The 22,372-nt window shown below is 41.1% G+C and overlaps 1 protein-coding gene across 1 annotated transcript in view; it reads right to left on the reverse strand.

Annotated features, from left to right (window-relative positions):
* COL1A2 (collagen type I alpha 2 chain) overlaps positions 1-22,372 on the reverse strand; it is a 50,045-nt gene that overhangs the window by 11,853 nt on the left and 15,820 nt on the right. The window contains exons 15-39 of the mRNA XM_073329671.1: positions 22,269-22,313; positions 20,038-20,091; positions 17,734-17,832; positions 17,587-17,631; positions 17,379-17,477; positions 16,723-16,776; positions 16,517-16,624; positions 15,515-15,568; positions 15,278-15,376; positions 13,822-13,875; positions 13,252-13,350; positions 12,368-12,421; positions 11,583-11,636; positions 11,389-11,442; positions 10,831-10,884; positions 10,046-10,090; positions 8,583-8,681; positions 7,460-7,567; positions 5,574-5,627; positions 3,696-3,749; positions 2,942-2,995; positions 2,778-2,831; positions 2,567-2,674; positions 1,015-1,068; positions 851-904 (exon numbers count right to left, since the gene is read on the reverse strand). Coding sequence (XP_073185772.1) covers positions 851-904; positions 1,015-1,068; positions 2,567-2,674; positions 2,778-2,831; positions 2,942-2,995; positions 3,696-3,749; positions 5,574-5,627; positions 7,460-7,567; positions 8,583-8,681; positions 10,046-10,090; positions 10,831-10,884; positions 11,389-11,442; positions 11,583-11,636; positions 12,368-12,421; positions 13,252-13,350; positions 13,822-13,875; positions 15,278-15,376; positions 15,515-15,568; positions 16,517-16,624; positions 16,723-16,776; positions 17,379-17,477; positions 17,587-17,631; positions 17,734-17,832; positions 20,038-20,091; positions 22,269-22,313 — 1,710 coding nt within the window. The remainder of the gene's footprint in view (positions 1-850; positions 905-1,014; positions 1,069-2,566; positions 2,675-2,777; positions 2,832-2,941; positions 2,996-3,695; positions 3,750-5,573; positions 5,628-7,459; positions 7,568-8,582; positions 8,682-10,045; positions 10,091-10,830; positions 10,885-11,388; positions 11,443-11,582; positions 11,637-12,367; positions 12,422-13,251; positions 13,351-13,821; positions 13,876-15,277; positions 15,377-15,514; positions 15,569-16,516; positions 16,625-16,722; positions 16,777-17,378; positions 17,478-17,586; positions 17,632-17,733; positions 17,833-20,037; positions 20,092-22,268; positions 22,314-22,372) is intronic.

Consider the following 22,372-nt stretch of genomic DNA (forward strand, 5'->3'; position numbering starts at 1 on the left):
GCCTACTGGCGGTGATTATTAACATTATTGTAATCAATTTTATAACAGGGTATTTTCTTCTTCCCATCTGGCTGGACCCTTTATAGCAGCTTTTAGCTCTGTCAGACATGCGGTGATATCCAACAGAATTAAATACAGGAATATCAGACAAGAAAAAAAAAAAAGAGGTCTTTTTCAAATGAATGGAAGCACCTTCGTGATGAATGTGCCAGCCTTTGCATGTGTCATTAGATTACATACTGGATCTTAAAGAAAAGCTTTGGGTGGGAAAAAATTAAGGGTCCAAATTTTCAAAAGGAACTAGTGATTTTGGGTCCCTTCATTTTTGTGTGCTCAACTTAGGGCACTTTCAAGAAGGCAGATTTTCAGTTTTGAAAATGTGGGCAAAAAGTGACTTTCTGCTATGCTTTCCCAAGCTGAGGACTGCCTTTCCCTAGGAACACTCCCACTGAAGTTAGTGGAACTGCTCCCAGAGTAAGTTGATACTCAGTGTGAATAGAGGTGCCAGAAACTATTACAAAAGGCACAATTTACAAAGGTATTTAGGCACCTACACATGCAGACAGATGTCTAGTGGGATTTTCAAAAGTGCCTAGGCACCTAACTCCCAATGGGGGGAGGTTCTGAAATTCCCACTAGGCATCCATATAAACTCTATGAACCTAAGCACGTTTAAACACCTGGTGCTAAGTATTGAAGGGCCCGTCTCTGATCTCAGTTACACATGTGTAATTCAGGAGTAACTCCTCTCACGTCAATGATTTATATAGATGGAACGGAGATCAGGATTTGTCCATAATGTGGTTCAGCCTGTCTGTCATCTGATAAACTACTTTCACCAATTACTTACCGCAGGGCCGGGAGGACCAGTTCTGCCAGCAGCTCCAGGGAAACCAGTGGCGCCCTACAAATAAAAATCAAGGGGAAGGTGAGGGCTGAATATTGGAAGGTGAATCACTGAACGATGATTCAAAGTCAAGAGAAAATGGAGGTGTAAGAAGTTTGAAGACTTACAGAAGGACCAGCGTCACCGCGACCACCAGCGGGGCCTGCAGCACCAATGGGACCCTACATGCGAGGAGGAGAAAGGGAAAACGATGAACCAAACAAAAACCTCCAAAGTTCCAGATATAGAAAAACGTCCCAATCCTGCTCTGACTGAAGTTAATGGGAGTTTTGCCATCAACTTTAATGGAAGCAGGATTGCTCCACCTCCTCCAATAATAGAGTACATATTTGAATAGTGGGGCCAAATTCGGAGTTCCTTTGCTTAGCTTTCACTCATACCTTATGCAGGTGAACTCGTGGAAGTCACAGAGCTAGGACTTGGTACAAACTGAGTAAGGGCTTCAGGCTTTAAGGAAAAGATTTTTCAATTTAAACTGGCTTCCAAATGTTACATGCACACCCACAAACTCAGAAACAAAACAAAATAGCAATGGCTTAGTTGGCAAAGGGCATGAAGAAACCACTTACATGTGTGTTGTATGGATATTAGAACTCTATATATAGATTGAGTAAGGCCAAGGCAGAATACTGCTCTAGCTGGAAGCATATGGAGAAGGGTAAAGCCCTAAACAATCCTGTAAAGAAATTTCCTCTTGTGAAGTTTCAAAAAGGGGAATAGTTAAAGATCGAGGGCCTGACTTTCAGCATCTTTTCAACCTAGTCCTCATGTCTTATATTATGTCACTTGGATGTGAAGACAGTTCCATCAAAACCACAAGTGCAGGTGCACATGTACAAGAGGAATATGGGTCTGAAAGTCCAGCCCCTAAAGAACATATTTTATCTTTGATAGGATGCCATTAGTGAGGGATCCTCAACTTTGGAATTTACCCACAAACATCTCTTTGCTTCGCCCAACACAGCCTCAATATATTGACCTTCATAGCATGTTGCAAAACTTATTTATTTTCCTAACCTCTATCTGAAGAAGTCAGTTCAGTGGACATGAACAAAGTGAGGGGGCTCTGGGGGATTTTTGGGGTATTTTTGGTTCTTGTTTTGGGAGGAATTTAATATTGATCCTGGCTGAACCTGAATTTGTTCTATGTACTTTTAAAAAATTAAATTGTACACTTGAGCCTACAGTTTTGGCTAGGTGCCTTTTTATAAATGGGAAATAAACAGATTGTGTAAATTATAACAGCTTTTGTTAAGAGAAATGAATAAAAACCTTTATCACAACTATTAAAATTTGTTATCTGAAGCCACAAGAAACTTGACTGCAGGTGTATTGATAATCTCAGGTCTTCTTAGTAACCTGGACACATTTATGGTTTTGCTTTTAACTCAAAGTTTGTGTTTTGAATCAAGTTCAGAGTGATTGGAGGCAAAGGAGTTCATCTGAGTTTCCCAAATAAACTGATGACAAAGTTCTCACAAACTCTTGCAAACCAAAATCACCACTTTTTTCACAGCTTAAAACTTTAGTTTTGAAACTATGAAACTTGGAGAGAAACAAACAAAAAACTGTTTAAAGTTCAAAGCCTACTTGCCAGGTATACTGGTTGCATAGTTTAATCAAGGATCAGTATTTTAATAGTAAATTCAGTTTACTTACTGCTGGTCCACTACTGCCAGCTGGGCCAATAGCACCCAGTGGACCAACTTCACCCTTAGGTCCTTTTTGACCCCGCTCGCCTTTAGCACCAGTTTGGCCAGCGGCACCCTAAAAACAGAGAGGAATAAAAAAATGTTTAAAATATATTTTAAAGGAACACAACAACAGAATGTTGCAGCGTTTGACAGTGAATTATACACTTGGTACTTACAGGAGGTCCAGCAAATCCGTTAGGGCCAGCAGGACCACTCTCACCACGTTCACCCTAGAGTGAGATAAGAAACACTCAGGACTAAAGCTGTCAACACTCAAGAATAGTTGTTTTCTGAATGTAGCATTTTTGCATCTGGAAATGTTCTCTAAGTTGCTACTTACGGGAGCACCACGAGGACCAGCAGGGCCAGTAGAGCCAGCAGGACCAGCTTCACCCTAAAATATACCAAAGAACATTTTCACTATGATGTGCCATTGGCAGTCACACTGACTAATCAGAATGGGGATGTACTCTAGGTAATATGGCCTTCTCTTTGATTAATGGGGAAATTATGTACTCATCTCCCCTATGCCTGCAAGTGAGAAGAGATCACCACTACATATTACTCTTCATCAAAATACTCTAGTTTTCACCTATTTAATGCTACTGAGTTGCATTTTTTGCATGGTTTTTGGACATTTCCTGAAATTGTCACCAAGGATCAAATATCAGGGTATTTCAAAACAATGAGGAGTTGATATGTGTTCCTCCATCACCTCTGCCTGCTCCCCTGCCCACCAGAATGCTAAGTTTGCAATCAGAACTAGGCTCTATGTGAAGTCAGAAAGGCAGGGCCCAATCCAGAACCTTCTCTCAGTATGGTCCCACTACACTCTTACAACTCTTCCCACCCTGACCCGTTTGCGCAGACAGAGCAGTGCTGTGGTAATCCTTCACTTGCCAGTGAGGCTTTATAGCCTCTGACAGTCCTCCCAATATGGGCAATATATGAAAGATGTAGAAAGTCTATTTACAACGCTAGCTAGAATGGAATTTCTTTTTATTCTAAATAGAGACTGGTTACATTTTCCCCTGCAGCCTTCAAATGTTCATACAAAAGTTACATTGGCAACAAAAAAGCAAAGGAAGACATACCCGATCACCAGGGCCACCAGCAGGGCCAGGGGATCCAACAGCACCAGGAATACCCTAAAGAACAAGACAGAAACATGGCATGATTTCTCGTTACATATATTCATGCAAGGAGGAGTGGCCATTCTCTCTGCTCCACTGCCTTTTGTTTCTTTTCTTCCCTCTGGAGACAGCAGTGTGACAATGTTGTTTTATTAGCTATGAACTTATATGATGCAAAATTTGTGAGGAAAAAATCACAGAATATCAGGGTTGGAAGGGACCTCAGGAGGTCATCTAGTCCAACCCCCTGCTCAAAGCAGGACCAATCCCCAACTTTTGCCCCATATCCCTAAATGGCCCCCTCAAGGATTGAACTCACAACCCTGGGTTTAGCAGGCCAAAGCTCAAACCACTGAGCTATCTCTCCCCCTCCCTTCATTACTCTCTTCCTCTCAAAGTACAAGTTTCCAGGTGGACTGTGAGTATCCCAAAGCCTCTTTGAGCATTCGCATTAAAATGAGTGCCTTCTTTAAAAAACTAATGTGCCTTTGGGGTACAAGAGATCTTCAATTAGAACAAATGAAAAAAGGGCTCATTGTTACCTCACTGTTTCTGCCATTGATCTACACTCATAACTCTCACTGACTTTGTTGGTGTTCACACACTGAACAATTGCAGGGCTGGGCCCTTAATTTGTATATGTCTATTGTTTAACCCTTTTCCACTTCACCTACTGTATAAAGGATATATAGCATCTGATCATGGAACCTTACTTGAGCAGACCCATTGATTTCAATGAACGACTTACTTGGCTCACATGAGTTTTACTCCTGTGATTCATGGGTTTGCAGTTTCGGGCCCATATAGTATGAATATTTGTAACTAAAGGGTAATATCACATTGCATAACTGTCTGCGTGAAGCAAGGCCCTATACTCAGATCAATGGCATTTGTTTGTATGCAACCAGATAAGTCAAAAACACAGCATCCAATCAATTTTGAAATTTTAGGGAGTGTTCTAGACATCAGTGGGCAGAACGCTATTGATTTTGCTGAAAATCAAAAAGTGGAAGGGAGATATGGGGGGCACACAAAGCCCCTGGTATCTGGTTAACAGAACCATCCACTTCAGCCAGATCTGTAATTGTCTATAGATAAAAACAACAACAAAAAAACAGTTGACGGCAGCCATCAACACCTTCCAACACCATCTCAGCCCTGTCCATCTTCCCAATACAGTTAAAACACCCTGAATGACTTTTCACCAGGCAGAAAGAAAAGAAATAATAATGGTGGGGGAAGGGAGGAATGGAGGGCACACAGAGCCCCTGGCATGGGGGGGAATAGGGAACCCTGGTACGGGCGGGGGAAGGGAAGAACGGGAGGGTACACAGAGCCCCAGCACAGGGGAAAGGAGTAGCAGAGTTGCAGGGAGTCTTGAAATAGAGGGGGATGGGAGGGTGGCACACAAGTTGCTTGTGGGAGGTTGGAATGGAGGGATACAAGGAGTCCCTGGGATGTGCAATGAGCTCAGCCTATGGAAGCAATGAAGTGTGAGATCCTTGAGTTCATTAATGCAAAACATTTAGTGTCCTGAGACATCTCTGGTTCCCTTCCACTACAGAAAGCTGGGACTCCAGATTAATTCTTCTCAGTACTACTCAATCAAGTTATTATTTTACTTTGCTGGTGTATTTTAAAGCTTTTCTTTAAAATATGGAGAGCTGAAGTCTAAACACCATTTTGTTGTTGATTGTGCAAAGGACCTGAACAGATCTTAGACTTCAGGAAAGGCTTGAAATATGCTCCTGTAAATCTTGTTCATTGTCCTTCAACAGAAACACTTCTGAACTGTCCGGAGCTAAATTTAGTGATAATAGAATGACTTGATATACTCACCCGAGAGCCATCTCTTCCTGTTGCCCCAACTTCGCCTCTGAGGCCTGGTAAACCCTGGAAACAGTAAAAAAATAAAATAAAACTCCAGCACCACGTTATATTGTTAATGAAGGCCAGAGACAAAAAGAGATCTAAACGGTCTATTTTAACTGCATCATCATTTAATTCTTATTCCTACATACAGACATAATTCCTTCCTTCTTTATGTGCAGTTATTGTATGTGTATCTTGAGTGCAGAAGGAAACCTTCATTTTGGGGTACATTCTCTTTTTAACATGCAGACTAAAATCTGACACTCCTGAATGAGAGTTTAATAGCAAATGCATTGCTCAGCGTGCCATTGCTTGTGCTAAGCAGTGAGTTGTGGAGTAAAGTTGCCGAGGAAGAGGAATGACATAGTATCACCCCCAAAAAAAACCACAAAAGAAAGGTTAAAAGAGTTGCAAACTCAGTTCCTCTTCTCCTGATGTGGAAATCCTGCTCCACCCCCATAGACCTTCCTATCAGGTCACAGTGTGTTTGAATGGAATTAAAGATTCAATTACAAATTACAATCTGTGAAAATGATGAGGGGCTTGCTACTGACCTCAATCTGGTTTGCAACAATGTGAGACATGAATCAGACCACTGATATAATCTATCTATCTATCTATAGTATAAATCTATCCCTCCCCCTTTTCCTTTGGCCCATAAAAGCAATATGTACAAATTCTCCTGGGAATCTGCATTATACTTTATGTTTGGAGCAGGAAAAATAATTGTTGAACACAATGGGAGCATATAAATGGTTACACAGTGAACAAGGGTCACAAGAAGGATAGTCACTGGCCATCACTGTAGCCTCAAGGAATCAGAATATGATTCAGCCCTAATTGTTCTTCTCAAATATGTACTCTTGCTTTGCGTTGATTCACATGGCAGCTACCTGGATATTGTATCTTATAAAGAGTGTCAGGCAATTCCAGGCCTCATCCCTTTTTGACTGCATCTTTAGCTCAATGCCTTTTGATTCCTTTAGTCAAAACAAATGAAGCAATATTGCCAACCTCAGGCTTAGAGGTCATTCACTAGATTTCATACTCTCACATCCCGAGAAAGGCTTTGGTTGCTGAGATATTTCTCTGATTCCCCTTGGATACCTAGATTACTCAAATACTTAGGCACTTCACATTTGGAGTATCTGACAGAATGATACTGGATTTTGCAATTCATCGTTGAGTTTTATACACAGTAGTAATATGAACGGGGGTGAGTTGCTCAGGCAAACTGAAGGGCATTCCTAATTCCAAAATTAAAAACAGAGTTTAATCCATTTTCCAAGAATAAAATTGTGAATGGATCAGCCAGATGAAGGAAAATACCGTGACTTAAGTATGACACTGCCAACGGTATTCATTCTACATTTGCTAACTACATGTCACAAATATTACAGGTCCTGTAACTAGTGCTCAGTGCTCAACAAGTTGTAGCAAAGGAGGTGGAGCCCTTTTTACATATCTCCATTCTTACTGTAAGTAGGACTCACTGAAGACAAGTTTAATAGATCTCTCAATACACTCATGGGGCCCAGTCCTGAAAAGTGATGAGTGACCACTACTCCTACTGATTCCCAGGGGTATTCAAGGGTGCTGGCATCAGAGAGGAGGCTTTCAGCACCTCACAGGATCATGACTTTGTTGAGAAAATAGCTCATTTACTCATGTGCTAGTGGTGGGTGTCTATGAAATATAGTTTTACGTAACTTTTCAGCTTTGGTGAAAGTTATATTCAGGTGACCTTTCCGTTCAATTGTTTAAAAACACAAAGAGTCCCCCCTCGCCTGTCCCCCACAACCTGTGCACATGTGTTTCAGTTGCAATTAAACTGGTTGAAACTGGTGATTTACCTTTTCACCTTTGCCTCCTGGGACACCAGCAATACCTCTTTCTCCTGGGATTCCACCAGGGCCAGCTGGGCCTGGACCACCAGGGGCACCAACATTGCCAGGTTCACCCTAGCAGTAACAAGGGAACATGTAAGAAAGGAATGATTTGTTCTGTAAGGGTCTCAGCAAAATTATCTTAAGATTAAATTCCCCATCTTTCTTCTAATTTTTGACAGGACTGACTCAATAAATCATTCTTATCTTCAAATAGTCTGTCTCGAATTTTAGAAGATTTTTTAAAATTTATCCCTGTGGTAAATGGGTGCAACTTCATTGCTTTCAGCAATGTTCCCTGAAGGCAGCGGAGTAGTGCTTCTTCACTCCACGGCTGAATTTCGCTTCAGGGGAACAGCCTGATCTTCCAAAAAAACCCACTAATCTTCCACTTTGCCCAGGAACCCGCCCCCTCCTCCCGTGTCACCCCAATTTTCTACTAGAGAATAGGCCCAAATCAGAACCATTTCCCTGACTCTTTAGAATCTGGAGGTCTTGACAGAATGGAGCCTGGATTCCAAGCTCAACTTTACTGATGAGATTTTGCAAAGATAAGACAATGCCTGGATTTCCTTGTTTCTCTGTGACTTTAGCGGTGATCCTCAGACACTAAATGATGCTCTTGCTTTCAGTTTTTGCAACTTGATCTGTGGGTCAAAACCAGGCTTTTGTTCTTGTGGGGGCAGTTTTGTGTCAGCTTGTCATTGAGCTCCCACGTTTGCAGATATCAGTAATTAAGATATAGAAATGTAGGTGCTAATGTTTACAATGATGAAAGTTTGGAACAAAGAGTCAGGCACAGTATAAATCCAGTTCAAAAGAGGTGAATGGAACACTGAGCTAACAGAAATTGTATCAATGATTCCTAGCTGGAATCTTACTCCCGTCCTCTGTAAAGGGAAAATTTTCAGTGCATAACAAACTAGTACATACTAGGCCTCAATGGAGCTTTGCCATTTGACGCCACCTGAGGATCTGGCCCACTGTCTCAGGGATATATGTAGGTAATTGTCATCAGCATCAAGTGGAGTTATGCACTCGGTTGTCAAGGTTTCAGTGGTCATAGCAGTAGCAGTTTGCAAAGGCTTACCTTGTTACCATCAGGGCCTGGTGGGCCAGTTGGACCACGGCTTCCCATGGAACCTACAGGACCAACAGCTCCACTTTCACCTGGAGCGCCACGTTCACCCTGAAAGAGACAGGTTGGTTTGAGTTGTCCTTGGTAAACCAGAGCCATTAAAGGGCTGGTTGATTGCACCAAACTCTTTATTTGAGGTGAGTTGTGCAAACTAAAAAAAATACATTGGCATTCACATTGTGTAAAATATATTCCAAGTACACTTTCAAAAGGGGCCGGTTTTCCAAGACCTTGCACCTTGTACAGTCACTGATACCTATGCAAACTGGCTACAAACAAATCACCCACTTTGTTTTACACCCACTTTGTACAGGTATAAATGACTTCACTAGGCAGTAGAGAATCTGGTCCATAGTTTTTGACACATACCTACCAATATAAAATCCCAAAAACTTTTAATCGAGAGAGATTGCCAGTTAAAATACAAATATTTTCTAAGCACAAAATTCTGCCTCTGGACAGGGTGCATGCAACTTCTCTTAACAAGATCCATAAGCACAATTGTGAACTGATGCCCCACAGGCCCATTTGAAGGCAGGATTAGGATTTAATGGGGGTCCACCCATATGGAGCAGCTCGCAGGATTAGGGCCATTGCAATTATCAAGCAAGCATCTTTATTGTCTGTTTTAATTCAGTAATGCTCATTATCACCCCTAAGAACATTAAGTGTTTATATATACAATTTTTAAAAGGAAAAAAGGCATCTCCCAGCTTCTAAGTGTTTTGAAGCCAACCAGATAGTTTTCTGATAAGCAGTTTAGGGACAACATAAATAAAATGTAAATTATTTCTCACAATCAGAGCTTTTCCTGCATGGCAGGAGAGCAATACTGCCATGAACTCTTTGCTCTTTGTTTCTGCTAGTAGCCATATGGTCAAATTTTGAAAAGCAACTAGTTAAACAGGTGTTTTAAAGAACCAATGTCCAAAACCGAAGCAGCCTTCTATGCCCACCACAGCAGAAGTATAGTGTTTTGCCTACTTCTGAACATGAGCAGGGGGATTCTGCATCACTTTGTGCAATGCAGAGAAGCCTTTGCAGCATTTCTTTACACTATCATGCTAGGGTTGGAGGTAAGGTAGGTTTGGAAGTGACTAGGTGTGTTGGGGTCATGGCCAGTAGTTTAGTGCACAGTGTACCTGATCCATAGCACAAAGAAATCTATTGTTTTCACTGTGCTTTGGACCAGGCCGTCTATGCATATGCAGAGGTCAGACATGACATAGGAGGGAGCAGCAGGCCATCCCCATTATTTTCCCACTCCATGGGAAGGTTTAGCAGGCCCTGACACATGCACTGGGGCTGAGAATTCTCATTCCTCCTGAGTTTATCAAGTCTTATTAGAAATGTACATAAATAAAGAAAACTTTATCAAGACAGAGTTTGAAAATGTACCATGAAGAGTAACTTACTCTTGGGCCAGCAGGACCGGGGAGACCAAATTCACCTGGAATACCCTAGACAAAAGAAAAACATGGGTTAAGCTGATTTCTAAAGCAGGTTTGTCATGATTGTTGTAGTCTTACATTTGTTTTTTTAAATACTAGTTAGAAATACTTTTCAGTGCGATAACATATGACAAGTATGGCACATCACAACCTGGCCTTTGGTGCACAAAGGTGGGTGACGATGAAAGGGCGCAGAGACCCTTTCCTCCCCAAACATGCAGCCAGACAGTATCCTATGGCACTGGCAGGCCTAGCTTTCAAACTTTGCAGACTCTGGAGGCCTGCTTCACCACTGAGTTACCCCAATTTTATTCAGCAGATTTCAGTGGAATTACACTGACATAAAACTAGAATAATTCCGGAAGAATAGCAGACATTGAAGTTCTGGAATGGAAATTTTCTGTCAAATAATTTCCATTTATTGTCAGTCTACTTTTAAAGATATTCAACCTGGAATACAGAGTGTAAGTCAGATCAGTCTTGAAAAGTCATATCAGGGTTTGGCTTTGTCCATACTAGAACTTTGAAATAAGAAATACTCCTCAATTGCTAAGTGAGGGTCTTGATTTGTTGCTGCCTTTAATAATGAATTAGATAGAAATTTTGCATACAATATGGAACACTTTGCATTTTGGGAAATGGAGGATCTAAACTAGACTTAGTTTTTCTTCCCCTTATGTATGAGTTTAATCACAGCACTCAGGTGACTCAGCTGTCACTACTTGCAAACTACTGCTTGTGTTACTCACTCTGTCGCCTGGTTTACCAGCTTCACCAGCAGGGCCTGAGGGGCCTGGGAGACCCTAAATGAAAAGAAATAAGTGTATGAATAAAGTCATTACCTGAAGTACTGAATGCATTTCAGATTGTTACTGAAGAGCCTACACAGCTTACAGCAAAGCAGCAATAAAAGGCTAAGTTTATAACATGAAAGAACAAGGGACATGTTTTGCTTTCAGGGCCTGACTTAAAGCCCACTGAAAGACTCCAGATGATTTCAATGGGCTTTTGATCAGGTCCTAAGTTATGAGAACAATTGTGTAGTCCCACTGCATGGGAGTAAGAAAGAACATCTGGGCCCAACTATTTTTGACATTTATTCGTAAATTGAGTGTTTTGATACAGTTACACTGAAGAAGTCTAAATATTTGAGATTTCAGCTGGCTACATAGAGAGCTACTAAGAAAGTTCTGAATGGGCTAAGGTGGGCTTACAAAGAATGAGAGAGTTAAATATTAACTATAGTGTTTGCTACTATGAATAATAAAATATATGGGATAATATTTGGCAAGTGAATATTTACTTACTTGGAAGCCAGGGGGGCCAGCTGGACCTTGTTCACCTTTTGCACCAGGATTGCCCTAGAAGGAATTAAAAAGAAAAATACTTAACTAGGACCTGGAAATACAAGAGAAGGCTTTTCATATTGGAAGTCCTGTAGTTTAACATTAAATCAAGAAAGTTCTGCAACTAGGTTTATGATGTAGAAGCTGTTACTTACAGCAACGCCCATGGGACCTTGAACACCATTGTTGCCATCAGGACCAGGAGCACCCTAAATACAGTATTAGAGAAACATCTGATGACTCATTTATAAATCCAAGCTTTCCTGTCTTTCTGAATTACACACTCATTCTGAAAGTATAGGGCCACAACAGCTTATTTTGTACCTGCAACTGGTCTAGTTAATAAGAGTCTTTATCCTGCTCAGATTTCTATCCATTAATAGCTGCATTACTGTTTAATAGCTGCATTGTAAGAAGACAGCAGAAATGCTCACAATTGTATTGTGGGATGGCTTTGGTTCTAGAACCAACTTGAAATCATGGGGTCAAATTCATCCCTGGTGAAACTTCCTTCAGTGAAGTTATATGAATAAATTTGATCCATCAGCCATAGAAAAAGAAAGAAGAGTTCTTGATGGCAGGATGTGGATGAAAAGCAATCCCTTCCACTGGAGATTTAGTAAATCTCATAAATAATATGAAGAAAACAGGATTTGAGGGATAAATTGGAAATGAATAAGCTTTCCTTTTCAAAATCGATTTACAGGGGAAGGGGTCTGATGTATGGGGTGAACCAAGCAGAGTAATTCACATTTAACATTAGTCCAATGTGTACTGGTAGAAGGTTAGACACATGTTTACAGAGTGTTCTCCTATTTCATCAGTTATTCTTGGTTCACTTGCACAAACTAATACTATCTTCTCTTTGTGGGGGCCTTGAATATCTGTTATTGCTCTCTTGCCTCCTATCTATATGTTACTAGATAAAATATACACATACCCGTGAGCCAGCAACACCAACATGGCCTTTGTCACCAGGTTTGCCAGGTTCACCCTACAGTTAATGGGGGGGAGGGGGGAAGGGAGGGGGAAGAGAGGAGAAACACAAACAAATTAAACAAGTCATCATTCTGGAAACAGTTAAAGTGCCAATCAAAGATTGTTATTTTCCATGCCATAAGATCTATTATAATATTCCTTTATCCCTATATTTTCAAACATTTTCACTGGATAGTTGAAGAGGTAGGAAAAACCATCTATACAATAGAAATAATTACCTTGTCCTTTTTTTCAAATCCCCATTCATCTATACTGGCAGGTCTCAGTTCTGCTCTCTGAGATGCTGTGCATGGTGGCTTTCACTAGGCAACACCATAAATCCAGGGGGTTGAATGTAAAAAATTACCTATCACACCTATGGGATTGATCCAAAACTCACTAAAGTCAGTGGGAGTATTTCTACTGGCTTCAATGGGCTTTAGATCAGACCATATATATTCAGGCATATTCAGAAAGCTTTTGAAGGGCCAGACACTGCACTTCCTCCACAGTTAAAATGCATACAGGGGATCAATGTTTGTAGAACAATTAAATATAGAGAGCAGCACTAAAATGAACATATATTGTAAAATGCACTTAATCTGATAACAGCCTTAAACATTTTCTGCTGGTTTGTTGAAAAAATATTGTTTCTATTTCGGGTTACTGCACAAATTACTAGAGAGACAAAAATGTCCTGATAGCATTAAGTATACTATACTCAATAAATAACAATGCAAATGGCATGCAAACAGATTCAAGTGCTTAACTGTAATTATTATGAAGATAACTCTCTACCAAGAAATAGGCTTACAGTGATATAAAGCTCTGCTCTATTGTACTTACATTGGGACCTTTTGGTCCAGGGAATCCAATGTTGCCAGGCTCGCCTCTTGCACCAGCTGGACCAGTTGGGCCAACTCTACCATCAGCGCCAGGGAAACCCTAGAAAAATCAATCATACTTTTGAATGCCTGTTTTTTAATCACTAGCCCATGGTTCAGTTTTTCTGTGATGTAAAGAAAAGAGTTACCTGTATGGGGAAGCAGCAAACATCTAATGCATATGGTTTACTTTTAAAAAGTGGAGAGCATATCTGAATATACAGTCACTCTTAGTACATGTTTTCTCCTTTCTGTGACAATGGTAATCGTACTTTTATTGTTACTTCATTTTTTGGGATTATGGGCCTGATCCAAAGCCCATGGAAAGACTCCCATTGACCTCCATGGATTTTGGATCAGTCCCTTGAGCAATAAAATACATAACTGTAAAGGATACTTTGAAATAGATCTCACTGACTTTAAACATAGTTGTGCTAAAGCTCAGCAGTGTGATTTCAGCTTCCTAAATATAGCTATTACTGGTGTTTTAATATATATTTGGAAAATATAGTGAAAAGAAAAGAATACTTACAACGGGGCCTTCCTTGCCAGCAGGGCCTGGGTTACCAGGTTGACCTGGAAGACCCTAAAACAGAAAGGTTTTATTGTCATGAAATTCATTCAGATCATTAAAAAAACAGAAAACAAAACAACCCCCCTAGCTTTTTCTATATACTATTTGAATAAGTTGCAGAAAATAAGTCTTTATTTCCTATTGTTTGCACCAAAAACACATTAAAGCAGAACTCAGTAATATATTCCCACACAGACTGAAAACAGTCATTTTAATTCCGTATACTGTATTTTATAACATGTGTGCCACTTGCTTAAACTCATTTAGGCCCTAATCCTGCAAACACTCACAAATTTAAAGTTAAGTATGTGCACAAGTGTTTGCAGAATTGGAGGCTAATGGTTTAAACATTGATTAGAAAGCTGATGGAGACAAATTTTAAAGAGGATGAATTAGAGAGAATAAAACCAATGCCATGAAGGCAGTGACAGACTAGGGCCAGATCCTGCTCCACTGAACTCAATGGGAGTTTTGCTACTGACTTTAATGGGATCAGGATTGAGTTCTAGATAACCTATCAACTCATGTGAATTTATGGACAAGATTTATTGTTCTTTCAGTTAACGTGAATAGGAAGATGGGCCAATGTGGCTTAGAGAACACTGCAACAGACACACAAATTTCAACTATGACCATAATTACCACATTGTATAAGTAATAATTAAGGCTAAGATTTTGTCATGTTTATTTTTAGTATAAGTCACGTACAGGTCATGGGCAATAGACAAAAATTCACGGAAGCCGTAACCTGTTTGTGACTTTTGCTGCTGCAGCTCCATAGTGTCTTCTGCCACCATGATGACTGGGAGCTGCAGGGAACCCCCTCTTCCTTCCCTCCCACATATAGGAGACTGTCATCTGTCATTGGAACCCTGAGGAGGGCCCCCTGAGGAGGCTGTCAGGGGACTCTGAAGAGGCTGTCGCCCATCACTGGAACCCTGCCAGGGCCCCGCTGGCTGCCAGCTCCAATCCCATGGCCCCAGGGGCTGAAGCAGAAAATGTCACTGAGGTCTCTGGAAGTCATGGATTCTGGATTCAGTGACATAAACGTAGCCTTAGTAATAATCAGTGGAATCACCTTTGGGATAGGGACCATCTCTTTGTTCTGTGTTTGTACAGTGCCTAGCGCAATGGAGTCCTGGTCCATGATTGGGGCCCTTAGTTGCTACCATGATAGCACTATATAATAATGCTTAATTTCATTAAATGTTCTGATATTGTTTAATCACTTTGTTAAAGAAAGCACTCATAATACCAAGAGATCTGTATAATGACAGGCTGATGGAAATTGGCCAGTTATCCTCTGTGATAATGGACAAATATATCCTCTAAGTTTTGAATAGTTTTATCCCATAAAATGAAAGTCATTTCCCTTTTTGCAATTCTCCAGCAAAGCTACTGAGTTCAGACTTACTCTTGGACCAAGGAGGCCAGGCTCACCAGGGCGACCAGAATCACCGCCAGGACCCCTAGCACCAGCGGGACCAGGAGCACCACGGCTTCCAGCAAGTCCCTACCAAAAAAAAAAAAAAATTATAAAAAAAATTAAAACCAAGGCAGAGACAATTAGCCATAAGTATCACCCATATATATAAATAAAGAAATCCTGCATCACACTACTTGACTAGAAGTAAATTGTACAAAAACTCACCATACCACCAGCTCTGCCATCAGATCCAGGGAGACCACGAGACCCAGGAACGCCCTACGAATAACACACACAAAACAGATTAAGAATGGAAAAGAGATTAAGTCACATGCTAAAGCAGAGTTTGCTAAAGCTCAGAATGCAAACCAGAACTGCTGGTATCTCAGATGAGTCTGGATCTGAGCACCCTCAATTGTGGGGAAATCTGGATCCTGAGAGAGATCCAGACTTTGTGTCTTCCCAGAGCTCTAATGGATGGAATCAGAACTTTTGGTCTGAGCACCCTCAGTCTTTGGTAAAATTCAGCTCTGGATCTGGGGCGAAACTTTGGCCATGATCCTCTAATCTGATCCATGCAGGTGGGCCCTTGCACCCATGCAGAGTCTTACTGACACCTGGGAGGTTCACGTGAGTACAAGGAACTGCCCATGCAGCTCAGATTGCAATATCAGGGCCTTTCTGTCTATAGCCAACCACTAATCTTCATCTGAAACACATATGGGATTATCATTCCGTTTTCTTTCCTCTCCGGGTGAGCGCCTGATCCTATGAGGGGCTGAGTGCCTCCGAGGAAGCTGGCCTTGTTCCCCTCCAGCTGGAGGTGCCGTCTGCACCTTGTCAGAGATACTCACCAGCCTTGCAGGATCGAGCCCCTGGCTTTCAATTACATTTATGTGTATGAATGGGTTTTTAAAGGGCTAAGTGCATTTGTGGGGCTCTAAAAACAATAAATATTTAACAACAATAACTGAAACCAACCATAAACATATACTTTGAGGACAAGTATAATTTTCAGCATTAATATGTACTATGCAAAAATGGCTCAGATCACTGGATACAATATCTGTTCAACGGGCACATTCCTAGGGGGCTCGACTTAGCCGGAATAGTACGGACAGCAGCATTAATGACTCCCCATTTCTTTATTTGTATCTGTTGTTCTAGTTTTGCTGTGTCATTTCCCTTCTTATTTGCTTATGGCTGAAATGTGCAAGGAGAACCTACTCTTAGACCTGCTGGACCAGGGGAGCCGGTAGCACCAGCTTCACCAGTAGCGCCTCTCTTGCCTTCCTCACCATTTGGACCAGCGGGACCCGCTGGACCAGCAGCACCCTGTTTCAATGTGAATAGAGAAAAAGATCAGAATCTTATGCGACAGGCTACACTAAAATTAATTCACTGAAACAGGTTTCATGTGCTACCATACTCACAGGTTCACCCTTGTTACCAGATTCTCCCTTGGATCCAGCAGGTCCAGGCTCACCCTAAAGTCAAGCAAAGAGGTCACAGAATTAAACACCCTAAAAAACTACTTTCTTCCACCTGTGCAAGCTTTCTATGCAGCAAAGAACTATTTAATAATCTAACGGGAGTATCCTGCATCGTTCTATTTTGATAGACAATCAGGGGCCATTCCTGGTATGTGTCAAATGGACTTTTTTGGTTTTACAGACATGGAACATTCATAGAAAACAATATGTTAAAAGGTAATTTAAAATAACAACATCAATTGATCTAAAGCATTCAGGGCCTGCTCCTCAGTTGGCATTATACCAGCCGAGGGCCAGGCATTAAGACTGTTGTTGTATCTTTCTGCCTTACACAAGCTTGGATAGCATTAGTGTGCAAGAACTACTGAGCTTTATGGACATCACACCCAAAGGATGTGCGACATATGAATTCTTAAGTCACAATAAGCCAAGCGGTGGCAAAATGTGGAAGTGAGCTGCTATGTGTAACTTGAAATGCCTTGGAAAGAAAAACTAAAATGTTTGCCATTAGAGATAAAATATATCCAGCAGGTTTTACAAGTGTGGATACTTTGGCCATTATAAAATAGAGAGACACTATAGACTATGCCACTTACAGCAAGTCCTCTAGCACCAGCTGTACCAGCTGGGCCAGCAGGTCCAGGAATACCACGAGGACCAGGCAAACCAGGAGCACCAGCAACGCCAGGAAGACCCTGTTAAGCAAAAAAGAAAGAAAGAACATAACAATCTCATTATCTTCTTTGTCACTTTAATTGAAACATGCTTTCTGAAGCAACTCAGCTTGAATTTAGAGATACTCACAGCTGCACCTTTAGCACCAGCAATGCCATTAGCACCAGGGTTGCCCTAATAAGGAAGACAAAAGGTATTGGTTAATATAATCTTCTGCTTACTTCCCCGAGCTCCAAGAATTCACATTTGCTGATAGCAAGGTTGAAGCTAACTTACTGCAGGGCCAACAGGGCCAGAAGCACCAGGAAGTCCAGGCTCACCTCTTGGACCAGCAGGACCACTGGGACCGACAGCACCAGCAGCTCCAATATCACCCTGTTTGAGAAAACGGTCTCAGACCTTTCAGCTACAAGCACAGTGCAGTGATAGACCACAGCACGGTGTCTCTCAGCATACACTACCCACACCACCGCAACCTGAGATTAATAATAAACGTTGGCATTTATTATTGCTGTGTGAGATGTGAAGAAACCGAGGCTACGTTTACACTATGAGCTGCAGTGTGATTCCCCAACTCGTGTACATGTACTCGATGACAGCCAGCGTGAGTCTCACTGGCACTGTAGCCATGGTAACAGGAGTAGTGGCAGTAGAGGCGTGGCTGAGCCATGCCAAAGACATAACCACTGGTGTTAGGTGGGTGGGTGTGTACTCGGCACGGCTCAGCTGTGGCTCCATTGCCTCTACCCCTGCTATTTATACTTGTGCTAGTTCAATGAGAACTAACCTGAGCAATGTATACGATCTGGGGAATCACACCCCTAGGTCACGGTGTAGACATAGCTTTTTTACCCATTTTCAGAGACACTGAGCCTTGGAAGCCTATGTAGTTCCCATGGAAGTCAGTGGCTTACATGGCAGCGGTGGGTCCCCAGCACCGCTGAAAAATCAGACTATATGTTATTACCCAAGACCATATGTTATTACAGCAGGTCAACTGCAGAGTCAGTTTGCACTACTGCAAATAATGACACAAGGTGCAGAACAACCGTGAATTGGTCTCAAAGTGCCTCCAGGCAATGGATGTCCAATTTAATTTTTGGCATCTGAACTTATAATAAGCTACTGGCAGGGTATCAATTACACCTTTTTATGGGATCTTACCTTTTTCTTTTTTTCAATGGTACATCAGAATTAGAGGCTATCTTAGCTGAGACAGAATCTTTAAAACTCAGCCCTCGGACCCATAATTGTTCTGATTACTTATGTTTTCATCAACTGACTGTACAAACTCTCTGCTATTACTGGATACACTCTGGGTAAGGTTTTCTTTGGTTTCTAAAGCTACTGCCTTCTATCAAGAATGTGGCCTGCATGTATCTTCATCTTCAATACAGTGTTTCAGTTTGCAAAGACTAAGGATCCCAGCAAATAATTCTCCATTATTCTGATCTAAATATGAATCAAGATAGATTTGTCTGCTAGGACATGTAGTCTTCATGGGAAGCACATCTGTATTAAGGAGGAGGATAGCACCAGCAAACTAATCTAGTTTATTCAAAACCAGTGTAGCCCTTGGCCTCTTGGCAAGTTGTCAAATCAGCTCCCAAATGGGGCATAACTTGACTCGCTGGTCTAAATCCTGCCATTCTTTCTCCATCAAAAAATCCCGTTTTATTTAATGGGAGTTTTAACTCAATAAGAACTTCAAGATCTGAACTACAGCAAATGGATTATCTAACCTACAGTCTGCAATGGGGACAAGTTATTTACTTGAGGGTTAAAGTAAAACTATAACTATTTTTAATTGTAGGTTCTTCATAGTAATTTTTGGAACTCAGGAAATGAGGACCCTGATTCGCCACCAATCTGCACCTTGTGTAGTTTTTCATACCTGTATAAAGTGGGTGTAAAATGCTACCATGCTGATTTGGCATGTTTCACCTCCACTTGTCAGAGGTATACATAACTGCAACAGGAGTGAAGCACTGATGAACCAGGCTCTATATCTCCATAAGTGCCTTTATCTGTTCATTTCTTAGATTCAGATTTCATCTAATCTATTATTAACTATAGAGGAAATCCTGCTCTCAGGTCCAGAGTGTGAGTCTCTTACTGGCATTTCCTTTAGTGATTATTCTGCATTCATTCTGCTCCAAGAAGTTCAGTTTACATCAATGCCAATGTGGCAATCAGTTTGAGTGCTGAATATGGAACAGATTTGTACCAGAGAGTTCACAGCTGGACTTTACAATCCTATATGCAATCGACATATTTTATGTAATCCTTTTGGGCACATGCTCCCTATGATCATTTGGGGCAAACATTCCCTGGGATTATTGAGGAAAAAATAAATTAAAATAGTCTAGCTGTGTGGAAAAGCTGCCGTATTTCAAAATGTTACTTATGTATATATGTGATAATATTTCCAAATATTAGGGTTAGGGTTTTTCCTCATTCTGACCTGTAACAATAATGTTTGGTTTGAAAGCACTTCAGTGTCAGATGTGAGCGCACATTTTGCTGTGCATAAGAATTAGATGGTACATTTCACCTTCCTCTAAAAGAAGATATTCATACCTTGGCACCAGGAGCACCTGGGAAACCTGGAGGACCAGCAGCACCAATGGGGCCCTACAAAATGAAAGAGACAAAGTGTTTAGAAAGATTACTGAAAACACAGGCACCTTAGTTGCTGAAATAAATATATGGCAAAATACAAATGTATCTATCTGATCAATTACTTATCAGTACATCTTCTGAATCTCAGAAGTGACAATTAGAAATAGGATTGATACTGAATAATATTTGCAGTGTGGATTAAGACTTTATAAATGAGCAAAGACTCCTGTCCTAGAATCAAAACACATGAGCAGGGCAGGAAAGTACAGGATGGGCAGAGGCAGCCATCTGCTAGTGCCAGGCAGGATGCCTCACAGCAAACTATCACAAAAAACAAAGGGGGAGCATGTTATTCTGGCCAGGAGCAGTGCACCAGCTACTCCTTGCTGCTGATGCTTATCAACTGTACACCCCAGTGCACGAGGCATGTGTGTTGTGTAGGGCAACTGGCCAGCTGCTTGCATGGGAGAGGGAAAGGTTCCCTCAGCTCTTTGCATTACCTTGCACTCTAGTGCCTGAAGCAACTCTCACTGAAGTCAATGTGAGTCCTTCCATTGTCTTCAATAGGTGATGGATCTGGCCATAGGGGAGCAGAGGGCAGGATTTGACCCTAAGATGTGAACGGACTGTACAATAGTTACCATGATCACCTCCAAAAGGAAACCAGGATTTGTGGGTGGATGAGGCAATAGGTGACTTCACTTCCATTGTGATGAATTGGAGACAACTTATGCTCTGTAACCATGGCAATCCCCAGTTGGCACTACTCACTGTGGGTTGCCATATTTAAACAGTTATGCAGCACTTTAGCCATTCAACTCTTTCAGTCTCTGCTTCACTGAATACAATACAGAACTGGGGTGTGGCCTAGGGGTTGCAAATTGTATTATATTTGTGACATAGACTCTCAGGATGATATTAACATAAACATCTTTATTCAACTAAAGTGGCTCTGTCTTTAAAAATGGCAAAAGCAAAGATATTTCAGCAGTAACCTGCCGTTCCACTGGCCCTGTCATATCTAGGTGCTGCTGTGAGACTTGATGCTTGGAATTATTATGGGACAAATATTCTGGCATACAGTACCTAGACACAACTGGATGAGTTAGGGATAGCACTAAATCTCTTCGTTTTTGTGGATTTATAGCCTTCATTTTATTTTGTTCTTCTTAGCGACACAAAAAAGTGTTATTTTTTCTTAAATTATTAAGGGAAAGCATAACTATGATTCACCGATTATTGGTACCATCATCATCTCATTCTGTTTCTATTGGGCTAAGACCTTCTCTCAATTACACTGGAGTAACTCATCAACAGCAACAACCCCCCTAGATCCAAATGAAGTCATGGGGTGTAACTGAGAGGAGAATTTGGTAGATTATTTCTATCCAGTGTACTATATAACTGAAGGAACCACCGTGACCCCGCTTTTCTATGATTTTTAACCCAGAAGTAATAACCACAATGGTTGTATCTGCTAACTTTAAAAAAAACCCTGTAATGTGTGCTAAAAATCCATACCAGAAGTAATATGCATGAAAAGTAGCCATTTGCTGAACTTCCATCATCTTGACGTTTGGAGTGTTTTTAATTAGAGAGGCATGAAGAATGGAAGCAGAAAAGCACTTGTTTTTTTTTAAAAAACAAGTCTTGAGGAGGATCAGACATTAAATCACCTACACATTGAAATTTGGTTTGCTGAAGTTAGTAATTCTGCACATACAGACATCTGATTTGGATCTCACATCAGTGTAAATCCAGAGTGATTTCACTTAAGTCAGCCACTAGTTAGGATTTTACATCAGTACTAACCCACCTGAATTTGTTTCAGTGTGAAAAAACTGCCTTTGAAACAATTTAAATGGTCTGGTTTTGCCCTTGAAAAGTAAAATAAAATCCCAGCTGCCTCGTCCATTTGGTATATAAATGAGTAAATGAGAGTACAATTTGATCCTTTCAGATGTCAGGTATGTTCTACCAATGTTGATGTCTGAGAATCTCAGCAAGTGGTGACTAAAAATGACATTATACTTCATATTTTACTGACTTCCTGTTGGTTAACAATCATAAACAGAAAAGGCCACACAGATAATCCCATTGAACAATGGGAAATTCTGCATAATTCAGGAGATGGCTACAAGACTTAAAACACCACCCTTCTGCCCCAAATGACCAAAGTTGTAACTTACAGCAGGACCGGTGGGGCCAGCACTGCCATCACTTCCACGAGAACCCTACAGGAGAAAAATATGAGAATTAACTTCTGACACAGGATTAACAAATACCTACTGAA

Source organism: Lepidochelys kempii, chromosome 2 (genome assembly GCF_965140265.1).
Source record: "Lepidochelys kempii isolate rLepKem1 chromosome 2, rLepKem1.hap2, whole genome shotgun sequence".
Lineage (NCBI taxonomy): Eukaryota > Metazoa > Chordata > Testudines > Cheloniidae > Lepidochelys > Lepidochelys kempii.